Source organism: Hesperophylax consimilis, chromosome 2, assembly GCF_061612785.1.
Source record: "Hesperophylax consimilis isolate HC1 chromosome 2, BYU_Hcon_1.0, whole genome shotgun sequence".
Classification (NCBI taxonomy): Eukaryota; Metazoa; Arthropoda; class Insecta; order Trichoptera; family Limnephilidae; genus Hesperophylax; species Hesperophylax consimilis.
The window spans coordinates 11,762,948-11,777,376 of NC_142837.1; the positions used below are offsets into that span (position 1 = coordinate 11,762,948).

Here is a 14,429-nt window from a genome sequence, read left to right on the forward strand (position 1 = left end):
AAAAAAAAAAATGGTGAGACGTTTCAAAAATCAAAAAATTTCTAGTAACTACCTAGGAACTTTTTTTAAATTCCTTTTTGGTTATTGTTTACCCCTTTCAATAGATTTATGTAACGAACAATTTAAGTAATTTTCTGTTATTTTAAAACGGTCAACACATTAATTTGTCACAAAAATAAAAAATGTTTATATTAGGTCTTGTATTGAATTTTCTTGTAGTTATCCTTTCAGCGACATGCTAGGCGCGCACGTTTTAGGACAACATACAATTTAGTTAGTCGCACTGACTGCCCGCAGTCACGGCCTCTTCGAAATCACCATGTTTTGACATGCTCCCGCAGTCGGCCATTTGCCTAGATTCTAGGCAGATGGCCGTTCTATAAATCAACTATTTAGGCCTTGATAGTTGTTTTATGCATCTGCCTATCTGGATGCCTAGCGTGAGCCCAGACTAATAGTAATAGTAAACACCACGTGAAAAGAGTTGCGCAATAAAACAGGGTGTCCGGGGGTAAAGTTCGTTAACTCCGGGGGGTGATTTAGAAGTAAAAAAAGACAAACAACTTTTTTCAAAATTCCAATGTTTAAAGGTAGTTTTAAGATTAAAAAGTCGGATTGTTTTTATGGGAAAATAAATATTTTTCTATGGAAAAATTTTTTTAATGGGAAAATTAACATTGGAATTTGGAAAAAGTTATTTATCTTTTATATTCTACCATCATGTAAAATAACCTCGCGAAGTTAGCGCACTTTCCCCCGTACACCTTGTTTAAGGATTAGGGATAGTGATCGAAGCAAAATATTTTTATGTGAACGAATTCAAACCCATTACAATGCTGTTTAAAGTTTGGATTAAATAAAAATGGGAAGAGGGGAAACTAAAGTCTCTCGTGTCTATGATGAACGAAGTATGCATGAAGAATGAGTTAATGATGAATGTAAGTAAGTCTAAAGTAATGGTGTTTGAAAGAGAGAGTACGAAAACAGTGTGCAATATAATTGTGAATGAGGAATACTTGGAGCAGGTAGATGAGTTTGTGTATTTAGGAAGTATGTTTACGAGAGATGGGAAGGCTGACAGAGATATTGAAAGAAGGGTAAATGCAGGCAATTCCGTTAATGGAGGACTGAACGCCGTTGGGGCTAACAAAAAATTGTCCAAAGAAGCGAAGTTAGCAGTCCACAACGGAGTGCTGGTACCTACCTTGATGTATGGAAGTGAGGCATGGAACTGGCAAAGAAAGGATGAAAGTAGATTGAATGCTGTTGAAATGAGATCCCTGAGGCGTATGTGTGGTAAAACCATGTTTGATCGTGTGAGGAATGTGGAGATCCGCAAAGAGTACAAGGCTGATGTAAGCGTAATGAGTAAGATTAAGAAGGGGACGCTTAGATGGTTTGGGCATGTAGAGCGAATGAGCGAAGATAGGAGTGTAAGGAGGATATATGATGCAAATGCGAATGGTAGCAGAAGTCGGGGATGCCCGAGGAAGACATGGCACGATCAAGTGAATCAGATACTCGAGTCAGGCCATGTCAAGAGTCAGAATAATAGAAGAGTATGTATGAATGTGAATGAGGCAAGGAGTGTGTGCCAAGACCGAGTTGTTTGGCGGTCCGTCCTCTCTGGTTAGTTAATTAGTTAGTTAGAGAAAAGCGTTTAAATTTCACGTGAAAATTTTACTTATTTATTTATTAAAATACCCCAAACTAGGCAAATGCCCTTATAATGGTGGTAACATAATATAAAAAAACTCCAATCCATTATTTGGGCAGCTGTCCATTTGATTTATGCTGTCCATTTATTGGTGCATATTGGTGACTGTTGGTGACTGAGGGCAATATTTATGACTGCGGGATTTGGGTGCCCCGGTATTGGTAGGTAAATCCGGAGACTTTATGTTGGATAACAGCAGACTGTAAGAAATCTAATTTTCCAGTCCTCTTAGTATACTTATGTCCTTCACTTCTCAATAACAGAGTTGTCTCAATGTCAGGGTTAATTGATAGTAGGGATAGACGGAATAATGGGTCATTATTTTATCCCCAATTTCCACAGTGATTCGGTAAAGTGTCTCTTTCTTCAGATAATTATTTTATTCAGGAAGCTTTTCGATTCTGTTCTGCCACTTTCTATCAGCCATTCTGTAATTCGCTTTTTGAGAGTCTCTATGATTACTGTTTGAATCCGTTATATGTATACCTTAGAAGCTAGGAAGATATGAAAAAATATTTACCATGATCCCCACCCCCGCTATCTTGGAGTTACTTTGGAAAGGAGCTTGAACTACCGGCAACACATGGAAACAGTGGGTAAAAAAACTAGGACAAGGCTTAACTTAGTTGATAAGCTAACTGGAACTAGCTGGGGATGCGACGCCAACACGCTCAGAACAGCATCCATTGCCCTGGATTTCTCAACAGCTGAATACTGTGCTCCAGTATTGGCTAGAAGCGTCCACCCTTCCATGGTAGACATTCATCTTAATGCCACAATGCGAACCATCAGCGGGACTTTAAAATCTACTGCTCTCCCTTGGCTCCCTGTACTTGCAAACATAACCCCGCCAAAAATCCACACAGACCACCGAACATATGGTCAACGAATGCCCGCTCCATTCATTCCCCGGCGGGATTCATGGGGTTCACATGGCGACGCCTGAGGCCCTAGACTGGCTCGCAGACCTAGATGTCCCCCTCTCACCTCCCCCCACCATATGAAAGAAAAAGTCTTATCTTCTAGCTGTGATCTACAAGACTATGAAGGTTGGAGTTGTTCGTGTAGTTATAGAACATTATAAGTGCATTTAATCTGCCTAATAATTTTGTTTCCTTGAATGAGGTACATTAAGGTTTTTACCCATTACTTCTACAGCTTTATGTGCCTTAGTTAACAGATCTAGAATGGTTTTGGCAGCACAAACCCAGCTTAGAATGCCATACCTAATATTTGATAGTTATAGAACATAACTTTTATAGTTTTTCTTCTCAACAATGTTGCATTTCAAGAAGAATATTAGTTTACTTATTCGTTTGGGCGTATTTTCAATGTGCACTCTCCAGGTTAAAGAATCATCTATTAAAATTCCTAAAGCCCAGCTACACTACTCGCGAAGTTGATCGAAGTTGACCGAATACGATAGTGTGGGCACGAACTTCACTTCGCTTCGCTTCGCCCGACTTCCGATTGTTGTCGGTAAATGCGCCCGAGTCAAAGGACTCGAGTCCGAGAGACTGAGTTGGACTGAGTTACTCGCGAAGTTGCAGGAGTGTGTGGGCACGCACTTCGAACTTCGGCTAACTTCGTCGAAGCGAGTAGTGTAGCTGACACTCTAGATATTTGACTAATTCCATATGTTCAAGGTCTTGGCATGCGCATGGTATTTGTGTTCCTGGGGTACACGTGTCATTTACATAAACTTTTATTTTCATATTACAGGTTTACCCCTTTTGTTCATAGAAAAAACAAAACATTTTATCTTCTCCTTTGTTCCTTTTTAAATTAAATTATTCAAGGGGTATTAATACTAGGTCCGTTTTTGTAAAATATCACCCCAATGGTACTTGGCTAGAAGAAATGAAAGACTTTCATTTTTACTGCGGAATAAGGATTTGAAGGATATAGAAGAAGAGGATGAAGCTTTTTTTTTTGTTATTTGTTTTTGGGGTATTATGCCGTGTTGCGCTAACTCCTTCTTTAGCCAACGTTTCGGACAGCATTGCAGTGTCCATATTCAGGGCAGATGTGAGGATGAAGCTTATTCACGGATAAGGATGATCCTAGTCATCCTTAGCCACAGGTTGTTTCACAGAAATTAAAAATTAAATCAAATTTCAATGCAAAAAATCGATCATTATTTCACAACGGGCTGGTAATTTCGCAATACTTGGATAGTAACAGAGTGAGTGGTTTATTTATGATAATAGAACATGAATATTAGCTTTGAAATTTGATGAAGTGTTCAAATTCTGTGAAACAACAATTAGGGTGCATATTAATGAGGGCTGCAGTCTCCATCTGTGTCATCTGTTCCTGTACTTCATTTTACTTAACTTCACTTTATTTTTGTAATATTTATATTTTTTGTAATACCTGCATCAACTGTAAAGGGCCCCTGAGGTGATATCTCACAAAAGCGGCGCTATACAAATTGTTCAATAAATAAATACTTTGATGTAACCCTTTTAAAAGTTTAAGACAGCACTTCGCCAAATAGTATGTATATTATTATTCTTTTTAGAAAGGTTTTTTTTTGAACTATTAAAATCTCGGGCTTCTTATGAAAAAAAGTGGAAAGCAAGTTATGCATCTAAAAAAAATGAAATTAAATCAATAAATAATATATTTTTTAAATGGAAACCAAACAAGAATAACATGTCATATAATTTAATAACAAAATTACATAATAATAATAATTACATTTTAGAAAAGACAAGCATTGCTACGCAGTTGATGAAAAAAAATGAAAGAGAGATGCAAAAATTCAATCGCATAAGATATGGTAGATGATTTCACATCATTACAATCTGTTAAAAAAGGTTAAGTTTTAGAACAGATGGCCACACTACAAATATTTTAGGAAAAAACACTTTGATTCAACTTAATTAGTATAAAAAACAACTATTTGTATTCGGGGGAAATGGGAAATAATGCATTCAAAATTACAATTGCGTAAAATGAAAATTGGTTTTGTATGGGACGGCTGTCGTATTGACGTGTTGATATGTCAGTATTCGTATTAAATATAAAATAGGTTTTGAGGCAAGTTTTTTCGCTTAAATTTTTTTTTTTAATTAAAAAATAAATGTGTTTTCTTCATACATCAGGAATACCGATATAACAAAATGTTGTATTATTTTATTTGAATTTATTATTGTAAAACATCAATATGGCGCCCTTGAGGTGATTTTTCACGAAAATGGTGCTATATAAATCAGCCAAATATAAAATATTATTTACAAAAGAAAATTTTCATTTCACGTAATTGTAATTTTATATGCATTATTTTCCACCCCCCGAATGCAAATAGTTGTCTCTTATAGTAATTAAGTTCAATGAAAGTGTTTTCCCAAAAAAATATCTGTATTAAGCGTGGGCTGTTCTAAAACTTCACAAAAAAAATCCAAGGTAATGGAAGCATGAAGTATACATTAATACTGCATACAATAATTTAGTTAGCATAGATGATTGTTTAATAAAAATGTGGATAGTGAATTAAATAAAATTGTAGCAACACAGAAGAAATCACTATTGTTGTAAGAGTTCAGTTCCTATGTTTTAATCCTATTTATAAATTAACATCAAAGTTCTGGAACTTTCTGTATATATTCCACCACTTTCCCATAAACCCAATGTCCACCGTGCGTTGAAGAACAGAGAAATAGCTCGGCTGAGTGTATTCACAATTTGTTTTAAATGCATCGCAAGCATCGTCATAGTCATCCACCCACAGAAGCGAGGCTACTCCTAGATTAGCAACACGTAACACATTGTGGTTGTAACATGAATTTAAGTACTTAAAATGCCGTACTGTCCGGGGATTCTGACATTCTTCGCTGACTTGCAGCAGCTCATTGGAGTAACGCAATAGGTCTTCCTTGAAGTCTGATTCATCAGGGTTATGTTTAGCTAGCTGCCACGCAACAGCTATTCCTGACGTTATGTAGAGGGCCTTTCTGGGTTTTTCTTGCATTTCCACGACGAGATCAGTCACCATTCCTCGATAGTCGGCGTAGAGGCTTTTCCAGTAGGTAGCCCATTTTTCCACGAAAGTTCCTTTGTATTTCTCAGGAAGGACCAATTTCTGCTGAAATTGAGGTATTTTGAATTTTGCTACGAATTTTGCCATTTTGAAAACGTTAGAATATAAACAAATTGTACATTCTATCACTAGAGATTATTACAACATAGCCACCACCAAATTAACCTGACATAACCTAATAAATGTCATAATAATTGCCATATAGAAACTTCCTTTTTACCATAGAAAGTGTAATACCGTAGGGTATAAAAATATTATTTATGGCAATTCGGTAGTATTATTTAGGTTTTTGATTAATGGTAATACCAAAACGAGCGTGCTTTTGACATTTCTGTCTATTGTGAAATTTCGGTTTGACGTTTGTGTTCAACCGTGTTCAACCATACTTGATATTTGAGTTGTTTTAATGAAAACAATACTTTATCACTGAGATATTGATTGAAGGTAATTTTATAACATTTATTTATGCATCACTTGTGACGTAGAATTATTATTTTTGAAAATTCCTCCGTGTTTTTTAATATTACGATTTAGTGTAAAAGTGCGATGATTATTCCTAAATCGGTTTTTATGTCTACGACTTGATGTAGAGGTATTTTTGTGAATACATAACGAGAGGATACGTCGAATTTTGTTAAAATGCATATTTCATGTATTTCTTGTAGCTAAACCAGTACAGAAGTTACGCATTTCTACAAAACCCTATTAGTTTCTTATTGGACTAAAGGCGCTATAATATATATTATTATTTTTCATCTCTTTTCTTGACATGAACTAGGCCATTCTAATTTTAAATGAAAAATACTGCAATATTATTTTGTGAAAAAGCAATGGTTGTCGTTTGTTGTATTCCTATTTATTGTCTTAAATTTATTTCGATAAACTTCCGCTGCGCGCTTAGTACGCAAAAAATATATAAATAGCACTTGGTTTCAACTTAATTACTACAAGAAATAACTATTTATGTGGTGGTAGATGGTAAAAGATGCATTAAAGTTCTATTGTTTTCTCAATGAAAGTTATGTTTGAAGGTTAGTAAATACGCATAAATTATTAAAATAACCCCTAAAACCTATTTAGTGCATGTGCGACTTAAACCCCTGACTTAAATACTTGTAAACATTAGATAGACAAGTACAAATCAAGTGCTTTTTTTTTAAAGAGTGCGGCATGCAGCGGAATTCAGACTTTACCTTTATTTCTAATGATTTATTTTTACGAGAACCAACTTAGGTAATTATTCGGGATCGCTGGCCACGCTTAATACTATTTTTTTTAAAAATAAAACCTTTTGATTTACCTTAATTACTATAAAAGGAAACTAACTGCATTTGGGAAATTTTTCATGTTAATTTTTAATTACGTAAAATGAAAATTCACTTTCGTTCTATGGGACGACAGCCAGAATAATTTCGGTTGATGACATTTTCTTATGTTGGTATTCCTGATACCATAAGAGTGTCTAGAATTTTTACCATTTATTCTATGAAAATTAGGTAGGTACTATTTTGGCCTAACTCTGAAAATAAAATAGAGGTATTTAGGCTAACCCAACCCAAGGTTGGGTTGGGATATGATAGATTTGGTTAAATAAAATTATGATCAACCTACCTAAATAAATAATTTATGCTTTTTAAGTAGGCGCTGTTTTGCTGCAATATTAAATTAAATTATATTAATTTATGTAATTCAATTATCTCTAGCCGTTTGTTTTGTTTCCGTTTACAAATTAACTGTCCAAAATAATTAACCTATCGATGGGAGCGGGACGTGCGAAAAAAATTATTATGGCGTGTTTTGCTTTTGGTATTTTAGGTTTTTTGGAAGTGATTAGAAAGGTGGAGGTTTTATTAGAATGGCTGAGACATAATCTGATTAAAATCCAACATGATACCTCTCAAGTAAAGTTTGTTTAGTAATAATAATATTAACATGGCATTTATATAGCGCAGTTTAGTGTAATTTCACTTCAAGTGCGCTTAATTTACATTTTTCGTTTCAATTGTGTTCTTTATACTGGCTGGTTAAGTTATAAATCTTTGATTTATGTTGCTAATATTGTAAACAAAATTACGCGCCATTGTTTTTCTTATCCGCATGAAGTGATTGCTAAAGCTATGACCTAGGCACTTATGGTAGAATCGGGAATACCAATAAGGAAGTTGAGTCCATTTTTTTTATTTTTTTTTATCAATGTTCGCATTCAAACTTAAATACTGGTATTTTTTTTTTTTTTTTTTAAAGTTTGTTTTCATAATTAAATTAATTCTCAAAGTTTAAATTTTACTAAGCCCGCCAAAACGAGCGGAATCCGAGCGGTAAGAGGCGGGGTGTGGTGTGACGTCATTCGAACTGTGAAAACCACGTCGCATAAGCATTTTGTATCGAAAAATTTGTAATTCTTCAACAAGGAATTCCAGTAATTTTTTTACCAATGTTAACCGTCTATTAGAATTGATGTTATTAAAAAAAAAAAGAAAATTGATTAAGATTTCATAGTTAAATTAATATTTTAAGTTAGAATATTTGCTTTTCTCGCCCGGTACGGTACTTGTACGGTATTGCCGTCGCTATTTGTTGACGTGCCCCGCGCGAATTCAGGACCACCGCGCAGAAAAGTAAAGACCAAAAGTAAAATAACGGTTTACAGCCCAGTTCACTGTTTGACTTTTCTGGGCGGCCGGCGGCCTGAAGTGTATCACATGCTATGTGACATATATAATAATAAAAACTTCTAAGTTATGCAATAAACAACTATTATTATAAAGCACTATACGAATATGTATCTTTAGAAATCCATTTCATATAATAATAACAAAAAATACGTACATATATTTGACAAACCCAAATAAACCTTTGGCCTATACACCTCTCTCATCTAAACCGACCATCTCTCATGTAATAGAAAGAGATGCACCATAGGTGATCTGTTGTACATACAATCACGACACATGTGACGTCAGAATTCTTTCGACCAATCGTGGAGCGTATACAGTCTATTGCCATTGAATGCTTTTTCAAGAACGTTTAACTAATTCTAAGAATAATAATATAGAAATATATTTATATATTTAGAATCAATATTTTTTGATCTACATGAACATATTTTTTATAAGTCAAAATATTTTTTACTCAACTTCCTTATTGACAGAAATTAAGACTGCGAAAGTTAATTTTCATTTTACGTAATTAAAAATTAAAATGCTAAAATGAAAAATTTCCCAAATGCAGTTAGTTTCCTTTTACAGTAATAATAGTATTCCGATCATTTACCTCAACTTATTGTCACACGTTATGAGACGTTCTATGAATTAACTTTTCATTATTTATTTTAAAAAGTAAACAAATGTTGCGCGCGCTCTAGTTCTTCAGAGCATCTTCCATTGTAATACCATTAGCATTCAGCATACAGCATTCCCACCTGATGTTTATTCAACAAACCATTCAACAGCCAAGCTGTTGAGCACACAAATGAGTTCTAATGTTGACAAATGTTAACCTTGTATATTAATTAACTTTTCATTATTTATTTTAAAAAGTAAACAAATGTTGGGCGCGCTCTAGTTCTTCAGAGCATCTTCCATTGTAATACCATTAGCATTCAGCATACAGCATTCCCACCTGATGTTTATTCAACAAACCATTCAACAGCCAAGCTGTTGAGCACACAAATGAGTTCTAATGTTGACAAATGTTAACCTTGTATATTAATTAACTTTTCATTATTTATTTTAAAAAGTAAACAAATGTTGGGCGCGCTCTAGTTCTTCAGAGCATCTTCCATTGTAATACCATTAGCATTCAGCATACAGCATTCCCACCTGATCTTTATTCAACAAACCATTCAACAGCCAAGCTGTTGAGCACACAAATGAGTTCTAATGTTGACAAATGTTAACCTTGTATATTAATTCTTATTTTCATTATTAAATTTATTTTTCAGCGACTACTTCACCAATATGCGTATAGTCGGTCCGTCGAAGCTCGGCGAACTCCAGAAGGTTGTGGAGAATGTGCGCAACATCTGCATCTTAGCGCACGTGGACCATGGGAAGACAACCCTGGCTGACTCCATGGTGGCCAGCAATGGCATTATCTCGGCCAAGTCAGTGGGCAGCCTGCGCTACCTCGACAGCCGGCCCGATGAGCAAAAGCGAGGGATTACCATGAAGAGCAGCAGCATTTCTCTTCTTCACCTCGCCTCTGAAAAGGAATATTTGATCAATTTGATTGACTCCCCAGGGCATGTTGATTTTTCAAGTGAAGTTTCGACGGCAGTTCGTCTTTGTGATGGTGCTATCATTGTGGTATGAAATTAAATTAATTTTAAAATAATAATTATTCCTTTATTCCGGAAGGTGGGGAGGTTAGTGCAATCCCACACATTCCATAGAGTGTAAATACATAAAGTTACATGGTTTCCGGAAACTCGCAGTACAAGCGGGAAATATGTATTAGTTATTTGTACATTTAAGTTTACAAATTAATAATTATAACTAACATACTCTTTCAGTTTTATCTTGCTTAATGTGGTTCTTAAAATCTATTTGAATTTATTAGTGGGGCATTTTCACAAACTATGCATACCGTTAAAAATGTGTGGATAATTTAAAGTTTATTTTTGTGATTCTGACCATTGTACTAAATGTGTAATTTTAATATTTTCATTAAAAAATAATTGATTTTAAAAACGATCTAAAACATCATATATCGAAACTGTTTCAACTAGCTACAATGTTATTATAACATAGAATTAAGTGGAATAAAGTTTTTTATTTGTTTTATTATAATATAACATAGAAAACGCCACAGGCTGGTAAGACGGCTGTCACCAACGTTGTCCAGCGTGACGTTAACGTCGTCATATTCACGAATATAAACAAACATAATATTTTGGTGGCAAATTGAAAATGGCACATTTTAAATCGTTATAGAAAATTTATTCATCAACATAAAAATAAAATGAAAATACCTTCATTACTGTAATTTATTTCAAGAGTAAAAAAACAGTTAAATTATCCTATTGGTGTAGTTTTTATAGTTTCTGGCAGCGCATTATAATATTTCGGCCATTTGTAGAATAAACTGCTTTGTCCTTTTATAGTAGTTTGATTTCATTGCTAAGTGCGGTATAATTAGACTTGTGTAATGAACGAAGAAAGGGGTGTAAGGAGAATGTATGAGCTGAAAAGAATGTAAAAAGTCGAGACGCCCAAGGAAGACATGGCACAATCAAGTGAAACAAATAATGTGGTAAAATCAGACATATGTATAAGGCTGATGTAAGCAAAATGTATAAGATTGAGAAAGGGACGCTTAGATGGTGAGGGCATGAAGAGCGGATGTACAAAGAAAGAAGTATAATGAGAATATATAACATGGAAGTGAAAGGTAGAAGAGGTCGGGGACATCCTGGGAAGACGTGATCATGTAAATCAAATACTTACCCAGTTTACTAGAATTTACAACCTCAAAAGTTTATTCATAACCCTGAGCAATGCCGGGTACATGTCAGCTAGTGCCCATATGGTACATGTCAGCTAGTGCCCATATGGTACATGTCAGCTAGTGCCCATATATTTGTCACAGATCTCTACGCCATCGCATGCAATTGACAATTATATGTATTGATTCTGAGACATCATTTTCTTTCTAGGTCGATGCAGTGGAAGGAGTCTGCCCACAAACCAGAGTTTCTCTTAAGCAAGCATTCTTAGAAAACATCCGACCCGTGTTAGTTCTAAATAAGATAGATCGCCTCATATTGGAGCTGCAACTAACCCCCCTCGATGCGTATGTCCATTTGACGCAAATTCTGGAACAAGTTAATGCCGTGCTGGGAGAACTGTTCACCTCCGATATCTTTGAAAAAGAAGATAACACTGACCTGGTAAGATATGAAATAAATTGTAATTTAGTAGGTAGCTAGTCTACTAACTAGCCCACCTATTATAATACATATTATTATTTCTGTTTTGCCTTTCTGCAGAAGAAGTCTGAAAGTAATGATTCAGAGACGCCATACAACTGGACTTCTGCTCTAGAAGACGCTGACGACTCCCTTCTATACTTCACTCCGGAGTCGGGGAATGTGGTGTTTGCAAGTGCTATCGATGGCTGGGGGTTCGGAGTGGCTAAATTTGCAAAATTATTTTCTGACAAGTTGGGTAAGTAGAATCATTAAATAATATAAAACAATGTCGCCATCCGCGTCTGTCTGTTTTGGCACTTAGTTCTTCTAAACTACGCAACAAATTTTAATAGGGTTTTCACAAAGATATTAGAAGAACGAGATATGCTATGTTGTTCGTCGGACCGTGGGCGGAGTACTACCTAATTAGGGTACTTTGAACGGTATCGGGACGTGTACGCACAGAAATCTGTTCTATGTATTAGTGCGGCTACCTTAGCGTAAGCGAAGGTGTGCAGTAGTATTATTTATTTATTTATTTAATTTTATTTGGAAAACCAACAGTTATAATTATTACAAGGTATGGTGTAGTAAGTGTTAAATTATTTAACCAATAATAGGTTTTCACTAAGGTAAAGGTAAGGTAAGGTAAAGGTAAGGTAAGGTAAGGTAAAGGTATTGGTGAGGTAAGGTAAAGGTATTGGTGAACAAAACCGGCGACACTGGGCAAAACAATTCCACACAGTACGAAATGCTCATAGCACATCTCGTTCTTCTAATATCTTTGGGTTTTCACTATTATGTCGACAATTTCTTCCGGAAGGTTTATTTATAAAATACATGCATATTAATATTTATAGAAAGTATAGAAAAGTCGATGTTTTGTGATCGAGTCATTAAAAAAATGTTTTTAGGCGCTTACATTGCTAACGCTGGCTAAACCTTACGAGTACATCTAAATAATGTACTATGGAAATGTATATGTATGTTAAAAAGACCCAGAGAAAAGTCAGCAATGGTATATTTCTATCTCCTAAGGATAATCCCCTGCACCCGGGTACACGTCAGCTAATTATTAATAATATTCAGTTCTTCTCCTTCTTTTGGTGCTCAAAGCACTACAAATAGTTCCACTTTGTTTTCTGATCATCTACAAGTGCATTCAACCTCAAGTACCTTTCTGTTCTCCTGTTGAATGTTGTACTTTAAATAGCTCATTTTTATGCCAAGGTAACAGAAGACATATATTGTTGTGATGAACGTTATTGTTGAATTAGCTAATTTTTATGGCAAGGTAACAGATTACACATTCTGAAAACTTTTAGGTGTAAAAGAAGAATTGCTTCAGAAGGTGATTTGGGGAGATTTCTACTTAGATACTAAGACCAAAAGATTTATGAAAGGAGCCCAAGAGAAGGCCAAGAAACCTGTGTTTGTGCAGCTGGTCCTAGAAAACATTTGGTCCCTGTACGATACCATATTCGTGAGAAAAGAAAGGGACAAGGTTGAAGCCATCACCAAGAAGATAGGAATCAATCTGACTGCCAGGGATTTGAAACATCGCGACTCTAAAATACAGTTGCAAGCGGTGATGTGCCAGTGGCTTCCGTTATCTGATGCTGTTTTGGACATGGTTTGCCTCAAACTTCCATCACCTAAAGAAATCTCTGAAGAAAAGGTAGAAAAACTGATGTGTTTACAAAACAGGCGTTTTGATTCACTGCTTCCTGATACACAGGCATTAAAGAAAGACTTTTTGGATTGCGACAGCTCGGATTCCCGCCCAGTTATTGTTTACATTTCTAAAATGTTTCCTGTTGATCGTAAATGTCTGCCTGCAAACAAAGCTAAACCTTTGACAGCTGAGGAAATTGCACATCGAAGAGAAATAGCTCGTCAGAGACACATTGAACGTCAGAACCAAGTCAACGCTCCAGACTATGTCTCTTTAGATGATTCTTCAGTTGTATTGCCTGAAGCCAAGCAGGAAGAAGAGGTTATTGAATTAGACGATGATGTCTTTGTTGGATTTGCGAGAATATTTAGTGGCACCCTCAAGAAAGGCTGTGAACTGTACGTACTGGGACCAAAACATGATCCTAACAAGTTTGTAGGTGATTTGAAGAACTTGGAAATTGATTCAACTCTAACTCTGAAGGATTTGAAGAGTAATCAACATATCACAAGAGTCAAGTAAGTTATATATTGGGATTAACCCTTCAAGCCTCTGGCATATTGACTGTTATATTTCTTAAAGACGCTGTCAGAAGGTCGGAGAATACAATGTATGTATTTCTGCTTTGTGATAAAATCCAAATAAATGGAATATTTCTGAACATATCTGAAAACTAAAAACTATTATGAAATACGCTTTCCAATTTTATTATTAGAAATAAACTTATAATTTTGGTAAATACAAAATTTGAAGACAAACATGAAAAAGCTTCAAAAAGGCTCACCTTTCGTTTTTATCTTCTAAACACTGAACTAAAATTACTGATAACCAAAAAGATACACATTTTTTTAGTCAATCTATTATAAACATTATTGTCACCTCACTTTTGGACGTTTCATATAAAAAGAAACTTTTGGTTTCATAGAGGTGTAGATTTTATTCCTTTTGTGGTAAACTTCTGTATTTGAATATAAAGTTTGTAGTTTTCTCTTTCTAACACCGTTTAGTTCATTTTTCTAACTATAAAAGTGAGGGAGATTTCTATGAGACCTTATGGACTCTACGGGTAATAGCTGTTGAA

General features: G+C 35.1%; 2 protein-coding genes across 2 annotated transcripts in view; one reads left to right on the forward strand and one right to left on the reverse strand.

Moving 5' to 3' along the window:
• Positions 1–4,438: 4,438 nt before the first annotated feature.
• LOC149425701 (mitochondrial import inner membrane translocase subunit Tim29) lies at positions 4,439–5,943 on the reverse strand. The gene has a single exon (XM_089644476.1). The coding sequence runs from the start codon at positions 5,847–5,849 to the stop codon at positions 5,289–5,291; it is 561 nt and encodes a 186-aa protein (XP_089500602.1). The 5' UTR covers positions 5,850–5,943; the 3' UTR covers positions 4,439–5,288.
• Positions 5,944–6,090: 147 nt separating this feature from the next.
• The window catches only part of LOC149425702 (elongation factor-like GTPase 1), a 457,452-nt gene continuing 449,113 nt past the window's right edge, over positions 6,091–14,429 (forward strand). The window contains exons 1-5 of the mRNA XM_089644512.1: positions 6,091–6,206; positions 9,706–10,069; positions 11,419–11,652; positions 11,752–11,929; positions 12,999–13,866. Coding sequence (XP_089500638.1) covers positions 9,722–10,069; positions 11,419–11,652; positions 11,752–11,929; positions 12,999–13,866 — 1,628 coding nt within the window. The 5' untranslated portion in view covers positions 6,091–6,206; positions 9,706–9,721. The remainder of the gene's footprint in view (positions 6,207–9,705; positions 10,070–11,418; positions 11,653–11,751; positions 11,930–12,998; positions 13,867–14,429) is intronic.

Bases quoted from the DNA above. Each gene is read 5' to 3' on its own strand.
- LOC149425701 (XM_089644476.1), bottom strand. From the start codon at position 5,849: ATGGCAAAATTCGTAGCAAAATTCAAAATACCTCAATTTCAGCAGAAA.